Source organism: Corylus avellana, chromosome ca11 (genome assembly GCF_901000735.1).
Source record: "Corylus avellana chromosome ca11, CavTom2PMs-1.0".
Lineage (NCBI taxonomy): Eukaryota > Viridiplantae > Streptophyta > Magnoliopsida > Fagales > Betulaceae > Corylus > Corylus avellana.
Window position 1 is genome coordinate 5693999 of NC_081551.1, and position 18393 is coordinate 5712391.

Sequence of the window (18393 nt, forward strand, 5' to 3'; positions counted from 1 at the left end):
TCCAGACTAATAAATCTTTTGGTAGAGTCGGGTTTAGAGGGATTTGAAATACGACTCACGCTTCCTCCATAGTAACATTAGACTTCCACCACTTTATGTCTGGATCAATGAGCTCCGCCACCTTAGCATCCTCCGATAAGTCCCATCTTGTAGATTGAACCATAAATGAAATTGGTGTCGGGAGCCATCTATCACCCCAAATTCGAATATCTCTACTGTCACCTACTCTCCATGCTAGTCCATTTTTTAGAACATCATAAGCTGAAAACAAGATCCACCAAGCAAATGAGGGCTGTTTCCCCAAACTGGCCTCCAAAATAGTAGTATGTGGATAATACTTTCGGCTTTATAATATTCGCAGCCAAAGAATTCAGATTTTGCAAGAGCATCCAACGTTGTTTGGCCATAAAATCACAAAATCTCTAAAGCCCATTCCCCTTGAGACTTGGAGTAGCCCATGCATTCCCAATTCATCCAATGTATTTTAGATTTATTCTCCAATTCATTGTACTCGCTGTATAAAAAATGAAAAAAAAAATATGAAAAATTATAACAATTAATTGGTGATCCATGGCCATCATGATTTTTTTTTTTTTTTAAAAAAAAAAAAAATTATAAGAGTATGTCTTATTTATAATTTTTAGGAATATATTTTTTCTTTTTGTGAGACAAGAATGATGTATAATGCAATTTTCTAATAATTTGGAAAAATATTTTCTTACTTCAATTGAAAGTTTGGGAAATATATTACAAAGTATTTAATAATTTGAGTGAGATATGCATACTTTTCTCAAAATTATAAAAACAGGAAAAAGAAAGGAAAAAAAAAAAAAAAGCACATAAATTCCATGATTAATTTTTTTAAAAAGAGGATAAAGAAAGATGAGAGAAAAACAATAGTAAACGTCTTAATATTTCTCTTGAATAATACACATTCCACAAATTAAGGATACATTTTTTTTTTTTTTCCTAAAACTTATATAAGATTTTAAGAAATAAAAATATTTATTTAGGGCAAAGTCTGCTTAACTCCCTTAAACTATCGAGGTTTGTTACAATGCATTCCCCCACCCATCTCCCCATCATCTTCTCTCTTTAACATCTTGATTTTTTTTTTTTTTTTTTTTTAACAAAAAATAAACAAAAAAAACAAAAAAATCAAAGAGAGAGGAGATGGTGGGGAGATGGGCGGGAGAATGCAAAAAAACATTTGCCTAAATTATCACTTTAATGACAATTTACTCATAAACTATCAATTACGACAATTTACCCCTCAAACTACTAAAACAATGACAATGCACCCCTCAATGCTAGCAAAATGATGAAATTACCCTTATAAAATTTTCAATAAAACAAAAATATCCTTAAAATTTTTTTAAAAAAATTAAATTTTAGTATTTTTGTTTTTATTTTAGTAAGGATAATTTTGTCATTTTTTTAAAATTAGGAGTACATTGTTATTATTTTGATAGTTTAAGGGATAAATTGTTACAATTGATAATTTGAGGGGTAGAATGTCCTTGGGTGGTAGTTTGAGGGGCTAACTGGATTTACCCATTTATCTATTTATTAAACTATTTGCTATTTGCATTCACCCCTCTCCGGCTCTCCCTCTATTTTATGCCGGGGCCGATTCACTTGCATCTTCCACTTCTCCGACAGACTCCAATACACACACACCGTTGCCGTCTCACTCTCCCCAAACATCGAAGTCTCTGAACCCCATCTTAGAAATGGGCGATCTTGCTGTATTCTTCTAACCACTTGTTTTCCCACCATTCAACTTGGCTCAAGAATGGGTTCAACTTCAATCGCTGCTTCCAATTTGCTTACCCACAGGCTTGGCAAGTCACTCAAACCGCCGCCGCCATTCATCAATTCACCCTGTTTACACAAGCCACTCTGTCGCCCAACGCTCCCATTTCAACAAACCAAACTTCATGTATCTTCAGGACACTCTCAATCCCTCAGTTTTAGCGTACCCACTTCGAAAGTCTCACATTTGGATAATTCTTTTTCACCCCAGAAGTTTTTCTCTACGTTTTTGTCAGAAAAGATAGTTGTTTTTCTGATTGGGTCATTTATTTTTATGGGGTTCTGTAAAAATCGAGCAGCTATAGCTTTACCTGCTCAAACAAGTAGTTTTAGTGCAAATATGGAGGAAATGAGAGATACCCAGAAAAGGGAGAGTCAGGAAGAGAAGATGTACGAGGAGCTTTTGGAGAAGGACCCAAGAAATGTTGAGGCTTTGAAGGTGGTTTTATATGGGAAAATGAGGAGAGGGAAGACTAAAGAGGCTGTGAAGTATGTGGAGAGGTTGATTGACCAAGAGCCAGACGAGGTCGAGTGGAGGCTTTTGATGGCGCTTTGTTACGAGACGATGGGGCAGTTGAGTAAAGCTAAGAGATTGTTCGAGGAAATCTTGGAGAAGAGGCCGCTCTTGCTTAGAGCTTTACATGTATGATTCATCGCTTGATTATTTTCGTTTAATTTTTTGTTTTGCTTGGAAGTTTTTTAAATGTTGATGCCGTATACATACATATGCTTTGTGATTATATCGGTGTATCATGTATAATTAGTTATATGTATTCAGAATCGATTGGACATATCACTTTAAGCTGTGTTGGATGTTTGAAACTTATGAAAGTGGAGTCAAATTTGAGATAGATGAGTGGAGAATAATTACTTTGTTGGTAGGCAACATACTGGAGAGCGTTTCTGGTTGGTTGAAGAAGTTGAGTGGATATATTTCTCTTCTTCTCACTATCTTCATATACTCGGTCTGAAGTGGGAAAATGTTTGTTCAATCTCAGGACAACGGTTCTTGCTTGGAGATCGTAGCCTAATGAGTTTTAGATGTAGATGATCAAAACCTGTTCCTTTTTTTCCTTGAAGAATTATCACCGTGAGAGTTGAGGTTGAGGCAAAATCTTTGAGGGAGGATACCTACTGAAGCGAAAAAAAAAAAGGGAATCTTTGGGAGTGAATGGATCCATTTCAGAGAAACTTTCGGCAGAAATCACTTTTGGTGGCTGCTAAAATGATTTTTGAGGCCCTTCATGCCCAACAAAATTACTATTTTGTAAGTCTCATGTTTCATGTTTGCAGCTTGGCAGATATACATTTTGGAGTTCTTCTGTCCGGTGAACCTAGAAGGATGTTGTTGTTCAAGCTGCATTTTTCTGGTTGGTTATTGAAACTGGTGCTCCAAAGAACGTCCTTCAATAGGGTAGCTGCTCTTCTTTTTAGTTAAAAGGGTATAGAGTGGGTATGTGCTGCTTGGGAACAGAACTAACTTTGGGACCTTCAATTTCACTTTTTCACTTTTTTTTTTTTTTTTGTTATAGTAAATCAATCTCACTAGAAAGCTCAAAGGGATCTGCAATTTCACTTCTCACGCTACGATGATATTTGAGAATAGTTAAATTTAAATGGTCTTGTGATTGCCTCGCAAATAACATTCTGGAATCTAGTGGCCCACTGGTAGTGATTCTATTTTAAATTTTGTCTCAAAAGCCTAAGAATAGTTATTATCTTAGTAAAGCCAGTCTGCAGACAGTATGCAAAAGGTCATATCCTGTGAGCTACTTGGACTTTGAAATAGAAATGAGTTGATGTAGGTATCTGTTTCATGTTTATGATGGTTCCAATAGCCAGCCAAGGAACAGCAATTTAGTATCTCAACTAGCAAAGGTCAAATATATTGGTCTTTGGAGGCATTGGGTTAGCTTTGAAATAGGAACGAATTCAATTGCTGCTACTAGTGAAAGTGTTTAATAGAAAAAAACAATAGTTTAACCTTTTGCAGCAATGAAATGGCTTTGCTTTGTCTTGAATCCACTAGGTATGGAGAGTTATGTCCTCCTTGGTAAAGAAGTGAATGTCATTACAAGCAGGGGCGGAACCTGACATTTAAGGTTGGGGGGACAAAATTTTAAGAAGTAAAAATTTAAGGGTAAAATTTTAGTTTTGGGGGAACATTTCATAAAAAATCATAAATTTAAGGGGTAAAATTTAAAATTTTAAGGGTAATTTTAAAATTTTGGGGGGACATTACATATACAGTTCTACCCCTGATTGCAAGTATTTGTGAATGGCGATCTTTTTTTGTCTCATCCACAAATTGTTTACTCAAAAATATTGTAAGTTTGCTTTGCATGTTTTCTGAGAAGGGATTTGATCAGAGTTTTTAGTCCCCTGCTGTAGTCTTGGAAGATTCTTAGATCTTATCTTCAACAGATGTAGCATCTGGGTCATTAATCAATAGAGATGTTATTATTATTTTTTATTTAATTAGATTCAGCCCTGGTATCTAACGGGCTTAATGCATCTTGAAAAGCATTACATGGGTGGTATATACGTTATCTGTATGCAGTATATGCATACACCATAACAAATTTGTAAATGCATTATGGTACACCTGACCCGTTCAGAGGTCTTTGCTTGTGAGCAATGAAACTCAAGTCTTGGGTTATGCCTAGTTGGGTGGTTTTGTTTGCTTGATGGCGGACGGGTGGATACTCTTGGAGTGCTGTCATATGGAAGATGGTGCCCTCTTTGCCTTTTGTGGTGCCTATGGAGGGCAAAAAATGATAGAAATTTCGAGGACCGAGAGAGGATGTTGGAGGAGCTCAAGTCCTTCTCTTATTCTCTTTTTACTCAGACAGCTGTGTTTTAAGCTTTGTTGGTGATTAGTTTTAATAATTTTCTTTTACTTTTTTTTACTCTTATTTAGGCGTTTCTCTTGTAGACTTCCTGTGTATCCGGGTTGCCTTTTTAAGGATATTTCGATCACATAAAAAAAAAAAAAGTAGTGAAACTCAAAGCTGTCCTCTTCCTACAGGGTCTGGCATTGGTGATGCACAAAAACCATGAAGGCCCAGCTGTCTTGGAGATGCTGAATAAGGCTCTGGATACTGCTCAGCGTGAAAAAAGAGTCACTGAGGAGAGGAATATTAAGATTTTAATTGCACAAATGCATGTTGTAAAGGTGACGTGTAATCAATCCTTGCCGCTTAAAATATTTGGGGGGGTTGGATGTCTAAACCATGGAGATTATATCCTTTTAAGGCACAAATCCATGTCATTACAAAATAAGAAAATAATGTTTAACTGGTGGGACCTATGTTATTTAGTGTTAAAAAATGTAAGATATTCTCTTTTGTAAATTAGTTTTACCTGTATGTCTTGCAGGGGGAATTGGATGAGGCCTTGAAGAAGTTTCAAGATCTTGTCAATGAGAATCCTCGAGATTTTCGGCCTTATCTGTGTCAGGTGAGGCTGTTCACACTATTTGCTTGTTGCTTCTAGTTAATATCCGGTTAATTTGATATGCAATGTTCTCTATAAGTTTTCTTTGTGGTTGAAAGTAAGTTTGTGGTTTAGATCCATGTCCTTTTGTATTGATTTAGTCAAGTCACATTGTCTACGCCATGGATGGAATTGTAGGCACCTTGATTTGTCTCTGTATTTCATGATTTTAGTCAATAATCTAGGGTACTGAGGGTTGATATATTTCATTCGCAACCACCCGTGGGCGTGAACAGAGAACAAAAATCACATGGAGAGGAAAAAGAAACTAAAAGGGGAAGAGAGATAGATGAAGCTACGGGTAGAGAGATCGAGGAAGTTAGGGAAGAGAGAGAGAGAAGGAGAATCAATTCCATGTAATTTTTATTCCATCAAAGTCTGCCTCTATTGGAGTACAAAACACAAAACACACTAGCTAATAGGACCTAAATAAAACTAGGTGGACTAATATTTCATGTCTCGCCCCTTGCATCAGCGGGATGCCCCATTACTTCCAGTGAGAGGTGCAGACCCCTATTGTATTGGAATTGGAATTTTGAGTACATGTTACTTTTGATATTGCATCGTCCACATTTATTGCTAGGTTGGATAACATCTTAATACATGACAATTATTTGATTATGAAATACACTTTACTGTGGGCATTTGACACTCGCAATTCTCATTTTATTTATGAAATAAATAACTGTGTTGCGAGGATTTGCTTTTGTCTTCTGTCCAAGTTCTTATGAAAGAACCAGCATTAAGCATAAAACAAGTATCAGTGTCCAAGCACAGTGCTGATTGTCTTTTTTGAATTGATTGCAACTAATTAGTATGGAGGTTAAGCAAAAAGACGTAAAGGAAATGATTTAAAGAATATAAAAATCATTGCTGATTATGGGAATTTGTGGCAGGGAATTATCTACAGTCTGCTGGATAAACAAAAGGAAGCTGCTGAACAGTTTGAAACATATCGTGCTGTTGTGCCTAAAGAATTTCCTCAAAGGGGATTTCTGGATGATGTTGTTTTGGCAGCAAAAACCCAATCTCGGGAACAGTTTCAGAAGGAGTTTAATGCTGAATTCTTGAACAAGTAAACCATTCACAACTTTCTTTTTTTTTTTTTATCTTGGGGAATTAGAGAGGGGGTTGTCTTGCACATTATTTGTGTTGCTGGTAGCTTCTCTGTGTGCTTAGAAGGTTTGTTGTAGTTGGGGGAGAACTTCAGAAAGTGGAGGGAATACATGTGATTCTAACGGCTATGTGCCAAAGCAGTTGTGTGCAGCAGTTATGGGGACAAAGTTTAAACTGTGAAGAGAAATATATAACACTTGGCTAGGAATGGTTGCATTGAATTTGATTTGAAATTGAAGTGCTTATGTGAATTCAATTCATAAACTTAACATTACATGACATGTTTTAAGTGGCTTACTATTTCAACCATTTAAAAAACAAAGTATAAGCTACTTAAAACACACCAGGTTAGGATTGCACTCAATTTAGATTCTATTATTTAGGTTAAAATGCGTTGGGAACCCTTGTGGTTATTGGGTATACCATAGAGGCTCCTTGAGTTTCAAAGCTTCCAAAAATGATCTAATCAAGTCCTTGTGTAATGTACTAAGGAAGCATCGAGAAATTATAAAAGTTTCTCGTGTCACTCTAAAAATAAGGTGGCTTTTAAATTACCATTTAATCAAAATTTAATAATGATCAATCACGAGCTCAATGATAATTTTAAGAGTCACATTATTCTTAGAGTGGCACAAGAGAAACTTTTAGCATTACTCGAAAATCGGAAATATCACTTCACTGTGTCACATGGTAAATTTGATTGGCAGTTTTAACCATATTTGAATGTCAAATTTTCCATTTGGTACAATTGAAGGAAAATGTCAGATGTTTCAAAGTGGAATTATTTGTTAGGAGAGGAAAAAACCCCATACCTTTTCTCCTTATTAGTTATTTGGACTCACATTTTCAATCGTCTCTCTATTTTTAATTTCCAATTTGTATATATCTCAAATAATTATATAAAATGAAAAAGTTGGTTCACTGACTAAAATTGTTACCCGTCAAGGTGCAGTTTAGTTGCCAAAATGTGAGTCTGAAATGAGAGGGTGTTTGAGATTGTGTTTGAGAAATTGAGTTTTAAAGTAAAAAAAAATGTTTTTTGGTAAAGGCTTTATTTTTAAGCTTTTGTCAAAAGTACGTTTTGGCCACTAGTCTTTTGGACCCTTAAAAGCACTTTTATTTATTTATTTTTTTTATCAAACGGGTACTTTTTTTTCTGAAACGGACTTTTTGTAATTTTGTGTGTTGAACATACTTTTAAACTTCTTAAACGCACACTCAAATAGCCTCTAAGACATCTTGGGTTGAATTTCGTACCAGGAGTTTTCCTGAATTATCTAATACACAGTTCTGATAGGTGGCTCTAGAAATGGGTCCAATGAGCCTTGTTTTAGTGAGGTTTTGTGTCGTTAAAAAAAAATGACATAAAATTTACTGATTGTGTTGATAAATGAGCATCCATAATAAATGCAACCGTCGCCGGAACAAAAAAGTACAATAACGGGCTAGAGGAATGTTATTGTTTTTCTTATCTTACATGAATTTTATTTTATATACAAAATGAGAGACTATTAAGGTAATTTTATTAAACTTTTTTAGAAAATATTATCCACCTAAAATTAAGAAAATACTAGAAAAATACCCAAAAAAAAAAAAAAAAAAAACGTAGTATTTCTTGTTGTCAGGTTATTATCAGAGCAATTTACTGTGTCTAAAGTTCAAAATTTATTTACGGTAATAAGTTAAAATGTTTATAAACACTTGACACTATTTTAAATAAATTGAAAGATATTTTTTTCAACCTGATTAGAAAGAAATTTATGTCCCACCACTAAATATTAGTCACCTCGCCCTTATCATTAAAAATAAATAAATAAATAAAAAACTAATAAAAAATTAAATCCCTCCAATTCAACGGTTCTTATATCTCTCTCTTTTTTTGGTTCAGTTATGAGTTAAACCCACTAGAGCATGGCCATGGAAGCTCCACCTCGACTCCGGAAACCCATACCGGCTTTTCCACAAACTCGTCGGTTCGCAGCCTTTCGAATCGGTTTAACTCCATTTCACCACCGCCCTCGGTCTCCGGTTCCCCAGCTTCGGAGAACCGCTCTCCGCGCACCAACTATTTTCCGGTCGGCGGTTTCTGAAGCGAAGGAGATTGCGGTGACGGAGGGGCTCCCGGAGCCGCCGGTGAGAATAGTGGCCTTCGTGGGCGAGGGAAGCGTCAGCCCTCTAAACCTCGCACCCTGGCAAGAAGTCATGCTCCACACTGTAAGTACCGACTTCGAAAAAAGCAAAATTGAAATTCGCTCTCACATTGATAGGTTTTGCCGTTTTGGTAAGCTGAAATTCGAAGAAAATTTGTGAAATTGTGAAATGGGTTTACACAATTTTCTGACACTGTTTTTGTAATCAGGCAAAACGATTGAAATGGGTTGATGAAGGGTATGAAATGCTTGTATTTACTGATAGTGTTTGTCAATCTGATGATGATAATGCTCAAACGAGTATGCGAAGGGAATTAAGTCGTGCGGATATTTTGGTTAATGTTGCTGTAACAAATGAAGTATCAGTCATGTGGATAGAGGGCAACAGTAAATCTGTCCAAAATATAATCTGCTTTGATTCGTCCCACAGGTTAGAAAACAAATTAGGAGGGTCTTATGTTGAAATTGAAAGAAAAGTGAATTTTTTTGACAAAATAGTTGGGTTTTCGGGTTCGAATGAATCCGTGGAAGTAGTCCGGACTGTATCGGAGGCATGGGATCGGCATAATTCTGATGATATAAGGTTCTGTTTGCTGGTGATAATCAATGCTTATATAAGACCAGTTCCAATCCTAAAGAATCTGAGATCAAAGGGATTGTCTACCCTGAACTGCATGGTCAAGAACTGTGGTCCTCAGATAATAAACTGCCTCTTGGATCCTAATTGTAGGAAAGCTCTGCAGTGCTTGAACCAGTGCAGTCCTGTGGACCAAGTGTGTAATTATCGGTGTATTGCTTCGTATGAGAGTCCGAATCTGGAAGCGTTTTCTCTGTGTGTATTGCAGAAGAACAATTGTCTTGAACTGGATGCGAAGATCCCTGAAAAGCCGTATGTGCCTCCCATGGTTAAGTTTCAAGGGAAGGACTTGTGTCATGAGGCTGCCGAAGATCTTTTCGTTGGCTGTTTGGGGACTTTGAATTGGAGTTGGCGTGTCGTGGCCGGCCAGAACCCGGCTTACGACCAATTTCCATGCCAGTACCAGCTATTTTATAGGGGAAAGGCAAAAGGATCATTTTGGTATGAGCCGGTTTTTCAGGTGAAAACATTGGAGGGGAAGATGGTTTGGAGGAGGAGAAAGTATCGGGTTAAGAGAGCGAAAATACCCGGGACGTTCTCCTTCAGTGTGTTGGATAATGGGGTCGTTTCGAATGAGTTTTGGACAATTGTGGATGTATCTGACGATCTTAGTTGGGGTTTGTTTCATTACAGTGGGGCTGCTCGCGCTGCCGGACAGTCGTATACAGGGGCGGTACTTGTTAGTCCAGATGGGGCATACCCAAATGACATGAAGAGGAGGAGATTAGTTTTGGCATTGGAGAAGTGTGGAATTAAAGACTGGGAGCTATATACAGTGGATAATTGTTCATGTGTAGATCCTCCATTGGGAATTCCAGAAGGTGCAAGCTTACATTCTGTGATCAAAGTTCAAGATAAGAAATGGGCCTCTGTGTAGGATTTGCTTGTAGCTTTTGCCAACTGAATTCTACTTTGGATTTGTAAAAATATAGCAAGGTTGAATAGTAAATGTTAGGTGCATCAAATTCAAGTCCAATTTCTCATATGGCTCAAGATTCCAAGCCAAGTTCTCTGCTTGCTTACTACTTTTGTTTACTCAGGTTTGTTTTGTAAACTTGTTTTGTTATTTTTGCACCAGATAGAGATGTAAAAGGAGAAGTATTTTTATGAATTAAAGATGGTACTCATTATTAATCAAAAAATAAATGGGAAGAAATTGAAATGTCCATTGTGATGCTCTGTTGCTCAATGAAAGTTTTCACTGGAAATATACGGGTTGGTTTGGGAAGGGTTCTCTTTACTTGTGTCTACTTTCTTCCTGTATAATTTGTTAATAGTTTTGAAAGTTTCTGCTTTGAAGAGTTGTGGAATAAAATAGTCACTGCTGTTTGTTAACACAACAAAAGCGAAAGCCCAAAAAAAAAAAAAAGGTAAAAAAGTTGAGAAGATGCACCAGCCGGGAATCGAACCCGGGTCTGTACCGTGGCAGGGTACTATTCTACCACTAGACCACTGGTGCTTGTGATGCCATGTATTCCCTTAATTATATTAGATTAGTTGGCTTATTTTTCGTAAAGCAAATTTATTTTTTATATTTTCATAAAACATTTTTTGAAAAATGTTTTCGATAAAAAATTGTTTTTTTAAGAGAGTTACTAAATTTTCCAATATTAGCTTGAAATATTCAAAGTGATGCCAAAAAGACGTTTTCAACTATTTTCTCATGCCAAAATTCATCATCCAGCATTCTAAACCCAACTCAAAATCGAAAACCAATGGTAATGACTCACACCCAAAACAATCTTGAACTGGAAGACCATAATATAACCCTCAAAACTGCCGACCCACCCTTTATTTTTGGACCGTCCAACTTGTCCAGTCTCAACCTCATAGACTTATGTAAAGACCAAATCTTTTGTACCTCCCATCCTTGCCTTCATGGGTATGACAAAGTCTATGCTCCCGCGTTCTGAATCTATACACTTTAACCCGGAGATTATTATTTGAATTGATTTTCAGAAAGTAAAACATTAACGACGATGGGTGAGTCCTTGTACAGCTTCAACAGCAGCTTCTTGTAAGATTGGATGTAGATAAAAATGACATTATCATAGATATTGGTGCCAACATAATCACTCTCATCGGGGTCACGGTTGAGTGTGGGCCTCCAGCAGTGATGAAGTGGAGGCAAGGGAAAGGGCGGGAGGATGAAGGTGATTGTTAATTGAAGAGGGTGAGTTCATCCGGTAAGCCATGGAGAAAAAGAGGTTGCAGTTTAGGGGGATTTGGAGTTTAGGTAAAGTTGGTGGAGACAAGCTTTGGGGTTGGGAGAAAGCAAAAACGGATAAGAGGAGCAAACTAAGAGAGCAAGTGAAAAATGACTTCTACTTATTGGGGATCCAAATTGCAATGCTTTTGAATGTAGCTATATCCATGATTACAATTGAAATTCTAAGGTTAAATATTAGTCGAAAGTAGAGTTGTGATATTTTCAATTTCTAACTCTCAAGAACTTGGAAAAGCTGATGGATTAAAACTTCATATGCATACAAAATACAAAAAATTAAGGCAATGGAACTTTTCCATGAGATTCATGTTGGTAAGAAAAATAGTGAATCAATGCTTCAAAAAGTAGGTGGATTCTCATCAAGAATGCTTGGATGTGCTTCCCAAAAGTCGGGCTTGATTATATCACAATGTTCTACAATAACTTTCCTGTGAGAAGTTTCAACAGATGCTGTGTTCTCATGTGTCATAGTAATGTCCTGCATACAAAACCATAATCTGAGCTTGGGAGGATAAATTATCAAGGAAACACTACTAAGAACTAGGATGTTGTAAACCACAAACCATTAAGATTGAAGGAAACCAACCAAACTATTTGTCCCAACTTTCTCACCTTTACTATTTTCTGCTCGACAGACAGTTGACAATCTGATCTCTAAACAAAAGTTATCAAAATGACATAACTCACTACCTAGCTCATCTAATATACGTATCACATATAATTAGACATGAAGAGCATGTTTGGAATTGCGTTAAGGAGTTTAAAAAGTATTTTTTTGTGCCAAACAAAAATGAGTCCCTTTGATAAAAACTAAAAAGCACTTTTTTGCTATAAAAAAAAGCCCAAAACTGTGTTTTGGGAGAAGGTTGAGAAAGAAGTTTTTTATAAATTTCTTTTAGGCTTTTTTTACATACAAAAACTCTATTTCCCAAACAGACCTTGAGCTCAGTATGAAACAAATAGACCTACAAACTCGGTCCTAGAGTGGCATCAGCTTTAGGACATCTAAGCATTGACCAAAGGAGCTCAAAGACCGGCTGAAATTCACTTCTATCCACATTTTATCATGTTTGCCAAGTTGTCACCCACACATTTTGAAGGACTGGCACAAGTTCAAGAGAATCTAGGAGGAGTTCCATTGATAGTATATAGTAAGACTTACGTCTGATAAGGAGATGAAGATTACCTTCTCCCAAAAGGCTAAGGAACCTTGCCGGAACATGGTTTCTAATTCATTGTAGTTAATGTTGAATTCCTTGATAAGTAGTTCATTCTTCTCTTGTGCTTGAGTACCCTGGACATTAAAATTTGAACAGAAGATTAACAGCTGACATTCAATTTTTTATATAAGTAATCAGCAAATATCATTAGCAGTTGACATTCATAAGGATGCCTTCTCTCACTATAACATAAATTTCAAAATGATGCAGACCAAACTTACGTTATTTATTTATTTATTTTTAATAAATAATCAAGATATCATTAAAAGTGTAAGGCGCCCCATGTACACGAGAAGTATACGAAAAAACCTAAACTAAAGTTACATTATAACTATCACAAACTAGACAAGGTAACATAGCATTGGCATATTTAAAAAGACATGGAATTTTTGAGTGCAGAGCACTGGCTTTGAAGCCCATGTGACTGCTGGTTTTGGAAGTATTATAATAACTTTTTTCGGTAAGTAAAATATTTTTCATAATAAATATTAGATAAATATTCCTATTAAAAAGATACCAGGGAACCATCCAAGAAACATGTATGGAAACAAGTGCAAAAATGCATCTCCATTCTTGGGCTAATAATGGTATTAGTAAATTTTATTAATAATGAAGCTTAAACCGCAAGGCTTCCCTAGAACAAGATTAACATCACTATACCTGCGCTAGTATCACTTTCTTGCTTAGTGATCAAGTCTTTCATGTTTAATTGATATAGTATTCTCAAAACTCTTTATTTGCTCCACCCCCTTTGTTTCTCAGAAGGGGAGGAGAGATCTACAAATAAACTTTGATGCTCTATTTTGTAGTGTATTTACTTTAGGTTATGAAGTTATTGGGGATATATACATGTTTTTCTTAGAATCAGAGTTTAGAATAACAATTATATAGAGTATCAGCTTTTTAACTGCTTGTAGAAGAAACTTTAAAATCCGCAAGCTTAAGGAGGTATCTAACTCCAAGCACTAAAACAAAAATCTTCAATGAGGAATTAACTTACAGTAAAACAAAACATTAACTACTCTCATCAGGGGAGTGCACTTAGTGATTGGTGGCCAGAGAACTATATTTTCCAACAATATAACTCTTAAAAAGGGTTTGAAATGAAGACCATATTATAACTATAAACTCTCCATGGAACTCCTTGATCCGAGGTAAACCTGAGAGGAGATACTTTAGGCTTAAGCTTTAAGGCTAACAATTCCATATGCCTTGACTAATTTTCTAGCTTGCAGTATGCATTCCATCTTAGAAAGGCAACAACATGATTTCCTTATGGGGTGAAAGAAATTTCATTAGAACAAGAAAACACATCATAAAGAAAATTAAGAAAAAGAAAATTAAATCAGCAGAGCAAATTTGAAGTACAGAACAAGCATGCATAGAAAGGAAGTAAATCAAAGAAAAGTAAAGGAACAAGCCTTTGAGAAAGGTGACCAGGTTCTAGTACCTTCAGATAATTTTGGGCTTCACTTTTGCCTTTTCCTTTCTTGATAACAAGCATCCAAAAACAAGTATTATACTGATTATTGATGTGGCCTGCAATGTGTTACAACCATGTTCTAAGAAAGAAAAAATTTATGCATTGTATGCAAAAGTCATTAATTTGGTTTTGCAGGTGTACAAAAATCCAAAAGTTCAATGTTTTCAAGTAATTACATTGTTATTATTATTTGTAAAAATTAATTTAATACTCACAATCAACTTGTCTCCATGCCAGATAGTCTTGAAGAATCTTAGATGAGGGATAGCATACAGCACGCCCATCAAAAGAAGGAGGGTACTTCAATTCCTTCCGTGGGAAGAACTCTTTCCATTTCATTACGTACATGGAAGAGAAGAATGATACAATGATAGACACTATTTCACTGCAAAAGTGATTTCAAGACTATAAAATTTCAGGAGAAACAATTGCAACAACTTTCTTCCAAATTAAAAATATATAAATAGTATGGACCCCTATCAGGGCAAAAGAACCTGGACAGAACACAACATAACAGAGACCAAAAAGTTTCTCAACAAACCATTTCATCTTAAAGCTTTAACTGGTACTCCACTCCTTTGATCGATCATTTCAAATGATAGAGTCTATTCTTACAAAAACATTTCTTGCGAAATAGAATTTCACACAAGGAAAGTCTGAACAACTAACATTTAGAGTACCTAAAAGAGTGCCCTTACCTGAAGGTGCCTTCAGACCTGTTTGAGATTGCGTTAGAGAGCTTAAAAAGTACTTTTAGGGCAAAAGGGATTGCATTAGATAGCTTAAGAAGTACTTTTAGTACCTAAAAAGGCGTGCCAAACAAAAGCTGGCATGTTTGGTAAAAAATTCCAAAAGTTTTACTTTTTTACTCTAAAAATTACCAAAACCCACTTTTAACAAAAACTTAAAAATGAAGCTTTTGCCAAAAAACACTTTTTGACTTAAAAGCTCTATTTCTTAAATGCAATCCCTAACAAGTTCTTTGAGGGATAGGAAAAGCATTGAGCATTACTCATGATGTCTTAGTCTCGGTCACTACCCGCATTTTGATAATGGTTAATAAACGTATAATGACAATGAATAAAGATGATCATACAAAGAAGTTTGAATTCACCACATGGGAAATTCCAATCAAGGATATATTTAATCAGTTGACCTTTATCTTCTGCTTGCTGGACAGTCTTTTAGAATGCTCAGAGAGTTTTTACGTTGTAATCTCATTAAGAAAACTTAATCAGCTATACATCAAACATTAGATGTCCCCTGCATGGGACCCTTAAAATTGTGGATCCAAACTTCCCCTCATAGACATCATGGCTTACAAAACAGGCAAGGAGAGAATTGTCTCTCGTGTTCCTCCATCCCAACATCATATTACCTCATAAATACTATTTAAAAACAGCATTCAAGGAACCCAAAGAAAAAAAAAAATGTGGGAGAAAAACCTTGCTTGGCGTTGATAAAATTGAGAATCCTTCTTCAAAACGAAGCTGGATGACACCATCGATGTGATTAGGTAGAACTATAACATCCGAAAGCTTAAAGATGTGAAAAAAAATGCCACACCTGTACTCATCACTGACCCCATAGGCAAATATTATATCTTGAATCTCTTCTAACACAGCCACTGCACATGAATTCATAAGGTTCAGAGCTTGTTTGTCGTTTGGCTTCTCAAATTCATGAACTTCAGAAAATCTACCAAAAGACAAACTGGATCTTAGCAGGATAATCAAATAACAAAATTCCATGCATCACAGATTGGGAAACAATTGCGTCTGAGGGAGTCTTCTTTAATTTCTTCACCTAAGCTATTACTATTTTGATTCTCAGAGATTGTTTCTCACAAAGTAGGATGTTGAATGAACCATATCTTCACATTGTTCTATTGTAAGAGTTGTATTTATACTTTGGACAACAAATGAGAATACAAGGGATGAACACTTTTGCTTCTGCCATAAATTGTGAAAGCCTGGAGTAGTAAGTGCATGCTTGTATGACTAATGATCTTCATGTCCTTACCAAAAGAATTAAGCAAATTGATGATCAAGCCTACAATTGTGAAGTGGAGTCTATCATACAATGCTCCAACTTCAATTGACTAGCAACAAAGGGGAAAAAAATTGTCCAACTCAGTACCAACAATGAGTTCTGTTGTCATGCATGTAATAAATTTACCTGTGAAAATGGCAGCCATCAATTCTAACTACAATCCATGTAGATGGCATCAATTTGTTCTCAAATTGGAAGAACCTAACATACTCTGGGTTGATTTTGTCCACATCCTCAGTAAAACCACCCACCTCCTTCGCAAGACTTGGAAGCTCGTTCCAAAAGCTTCTCCCAGCTATATTCTCTGATTGGACAATTCTTGCTTTTCTCCTAAGTCTTTTAACAGGAGTGCCATTCTCATTGTACTTTACATTTTCTTCCACCTAAACAATGTCGGATAGTAATATTTGGTCACGGGAAAGAAAAATACCATAGTAATAATGCTCAAACTCCGGCTCATCGAGTCTTTCTTTCCATCAAAGCACTGTTATTCATGGCAATTAAGAGAAAAACATAATTTTCAATCTGACTCATTGCACATTAATAATGCTATAATGTAATACAATGGAGAACATGTGTTTCTTGCAACGCTTCTGTTCAAAAATATTATGAGGAGTTCAACGATCTTCACAGTTTATAAAACATGAGCAACTGAGAACAAAAAATAGATTCAATTGCTATGTTTGTTAACGTATTTTGTTTTGTGTTTTTTGTTTGAAAAAATGTTTTGACGTGACATAAAGGTGAGAATTGTTTTTATAAGTGTATTTAGGTGGGGTCCATATTTGAGAAAATGTTTTTTATAGAGGAAACCTAGTTATTTTGAGAAATCCAAACAGATGTAGAGCCTTACTTGTAAAAAAAATAAAAAGAAAAAAAGAGAGTAGTCGTGTGGTCACCTTCAGGGGGGAGAGAGGTAGCAGGCGGCCACCGCGACTAGGATAGGGTTGGCTGCGCGACCACCATGACTAGGTCGAGGTGGCCGTGTGGCAACCTTGACAAGCATAGGGGTGGCCGCGGCCACCCTTCCTTCACTTAGGGTGGCCAGACAGCCACCTTTTTTTTTTGAATAACAAGTTAGCTCTTACCTCTTCAAAAGTTAAGCACCTGTTTTGTCGAAATATTTCTACAACAAGGGAAGAATATAGATTTATAAAAAATGTTTTGTATTTTGAGGAGTGTTTTGTGTTTTTGAGTTGTTTGTTAATGTTTTTGTTTTAAGTAACTGAAAGTAAAAAACAAAAACATTAGCAAACATAGCCAAAATCTCCTTTAATAATTTTATATTCACATCATGGTCAATTCCAAGAAACAAAAAGTTAAATTTTTTTTTGATAAGTATATATATATATATATATATTAGAAACAAAAAGTTAAATATTGAATGCTTAGATCAACAAGATACTCCCTTTTTTGTTTTTAATGGTAGGTTACATGCACACCCAATAGAACCCACAAATTTCACCCTCCAAACCACTGTTATGGAGGAAGGAGATACCATTTGAGCTAGATCTCATGTAGTAGAATACAAGATTACCTCAGTTTTGAAAATGCAGGATCCTTGACGATACATTGCAGGAAGGTTTTTGTAATTGATACGGAACTTTTGAAAAAGCAGCTCATTTTTCTGTTGTTTTTGGGTGCCCTGGGAATTTAGAGGTACAACATAACTATGAACAAACATGGGGATTCAAAAAAATAATTCTGTATGCTGGTTCAGGAAACCAAAACAATTATTTGAATATGAAACTGGACAAAAATTAAAACCCAAATAAATGAACTAAAATTTGCTTAAATCTGCCGCCAAGTAGTTAAACTATAAACAAGTAAATGGTGACCCAAAAATCAGTAGAACAATGGAAGTAACAGTTAAAAGAACATAATGTACAGTTTGGTATAGGAAAAATGTAAAATAGGAAACAATTGAAGTGTGTAACTTTCCTTTATAAATAATAACAATGCATGTGGGGTAATTAAGAAAATACCCTACCACTTAATTTTACTTGCAATAAGTATATGCATTTTTTTTTTTGGGGGGGGGGGGATAAGTACAATAAATATATGCATGTAAAATACATATTCATAAATATGCATAAAAAGACTTAAAATTAGCACCTTTAAAAACTCTTGTGCTTCCCTTTCAGTCTCTCCTTCTTTGACCAACATCCAGAGACAAGTGTCATGCAGGTTATTAACAT

General features: G+C 35.7%; 2 protein-coding genes and 1 non-coding gene across 5 annotated transcripts; 1 reads left to right on the top strand and 2 right to left on the bottom strand.

Moving 5' to 3' along the window:
• Positions 1–1599: 1599 nt before the first annotated feature.
• Positions 1600–10387, top strand: LOC132165240 (protein SLOW GREEN 1, chloroplastic-like). Of its 3 annotated transcripts, XM_059575723.1 has the most exons (5): positions 1600–2458; positions 4844–4990; positions 5194–5274; positions 6207–6385; positions 8315–8874. In XM_059575723.1, the coding sequence occupies exons 1-5, from the start codon at positions 1796–1798 to the stop codon at positions 8514–8516; spliced, it is 1272 nt and encodes a 423-aa protein (XP_059431706.1). In that variant the 5' UTR covers positions 1600–1795; the 3' UTR covers positions 8517–8874. The 3 variants fall into 3 exon arrangements, with proteins under 3 accessions (XP_059431706.1, XP_059431707.1, XP_059431705.1); XM_059575724.1 differs by lacking the exon at positions 4844–4990; XM_059575722.1 differs by lacking the exons at positions 1600–2458; positions 4844–4990; positions 5194–5274 and having other exon boundaries at positions 6299–6385; positions 8315–8640; positions 8786–10387.
• A 214-nt stretch (positions 10388–10601) lies between these two features.
• TRNAG-GCC (transfer RNA glycine (anticodon GCC)) lies at positions 10602–10672 on the bottom strand. The gene has a single exon. It is a non-coding gene; the product is annotated as a tRNA-Gly (tRNA).
• A 1007-nt stretch (positions 10673–11679) lies between these two features.
• On the bottom strand, positions 11680–18387 carry LOC132165241 (tRNA(His) guanylyltransferase 1-like). Its single transcript, XM_059575725.1, has 8 exons — positions 18311–18387; positions 16322–16578; positions 15710–15841; positions 15589–15633; positions 14359–14528; positions 14111–14199; positions 12627–12734; positions 11680–11918 (listed from the first exon to the last, which is right to left on the bottom strand). The coding sequence occupies exons 1-8, from the start codon at positions 18359–18361 to the stop codon at positions 11778–11780; spliced, it is 993 nt and encodes a 330-aa protein (XP_059431708.1). The 5' UTR covers positions 18362–18387; the 3' UTR covers positions 11680–11777.
• Between the last annotated feature and the right edge of the window lie 6 nt (positions 18388–18393).

Bases quoted from the DNA above. Each gene is read 5' to 3' on its own strand.
- LOC132165240 (XM_059575722.1), top strand. From the start codon at position 8,338: ATGGCCATGGAAGCTCCACCTCGACTCCGGAAACCCATACCGGCTTTT. The intron at 8,641-8,785 runs GTAAGTACCGAC...TTTTGTAATCAG, and splicing joins AAGAAGTCATGCTCCACACT to GCAAAACGATTGAAATGGGT.
- LOC132165241 (XM_059575725.1), bottom strand. From the start codon at position 18,361: ATGTTGGTCAAAGAAGGAGAGACTGAAAGGGAAGCACAAGAGTTTTTA. The intron at 12,735-14,110 runs GTACTAGAACCT...TTTAATGTCCAG, and splicing joins AAGCCCAAAATTATCTGAAG to GGTACTCAAGCACAAGAGAA. The intron at 11,919-12,626 runs GTAATCTTCATC...TTTTGTATGCAG, and splicing joins CCTTAGCCTTTTGGGAGAAG to GACATTACTATGACACATGA.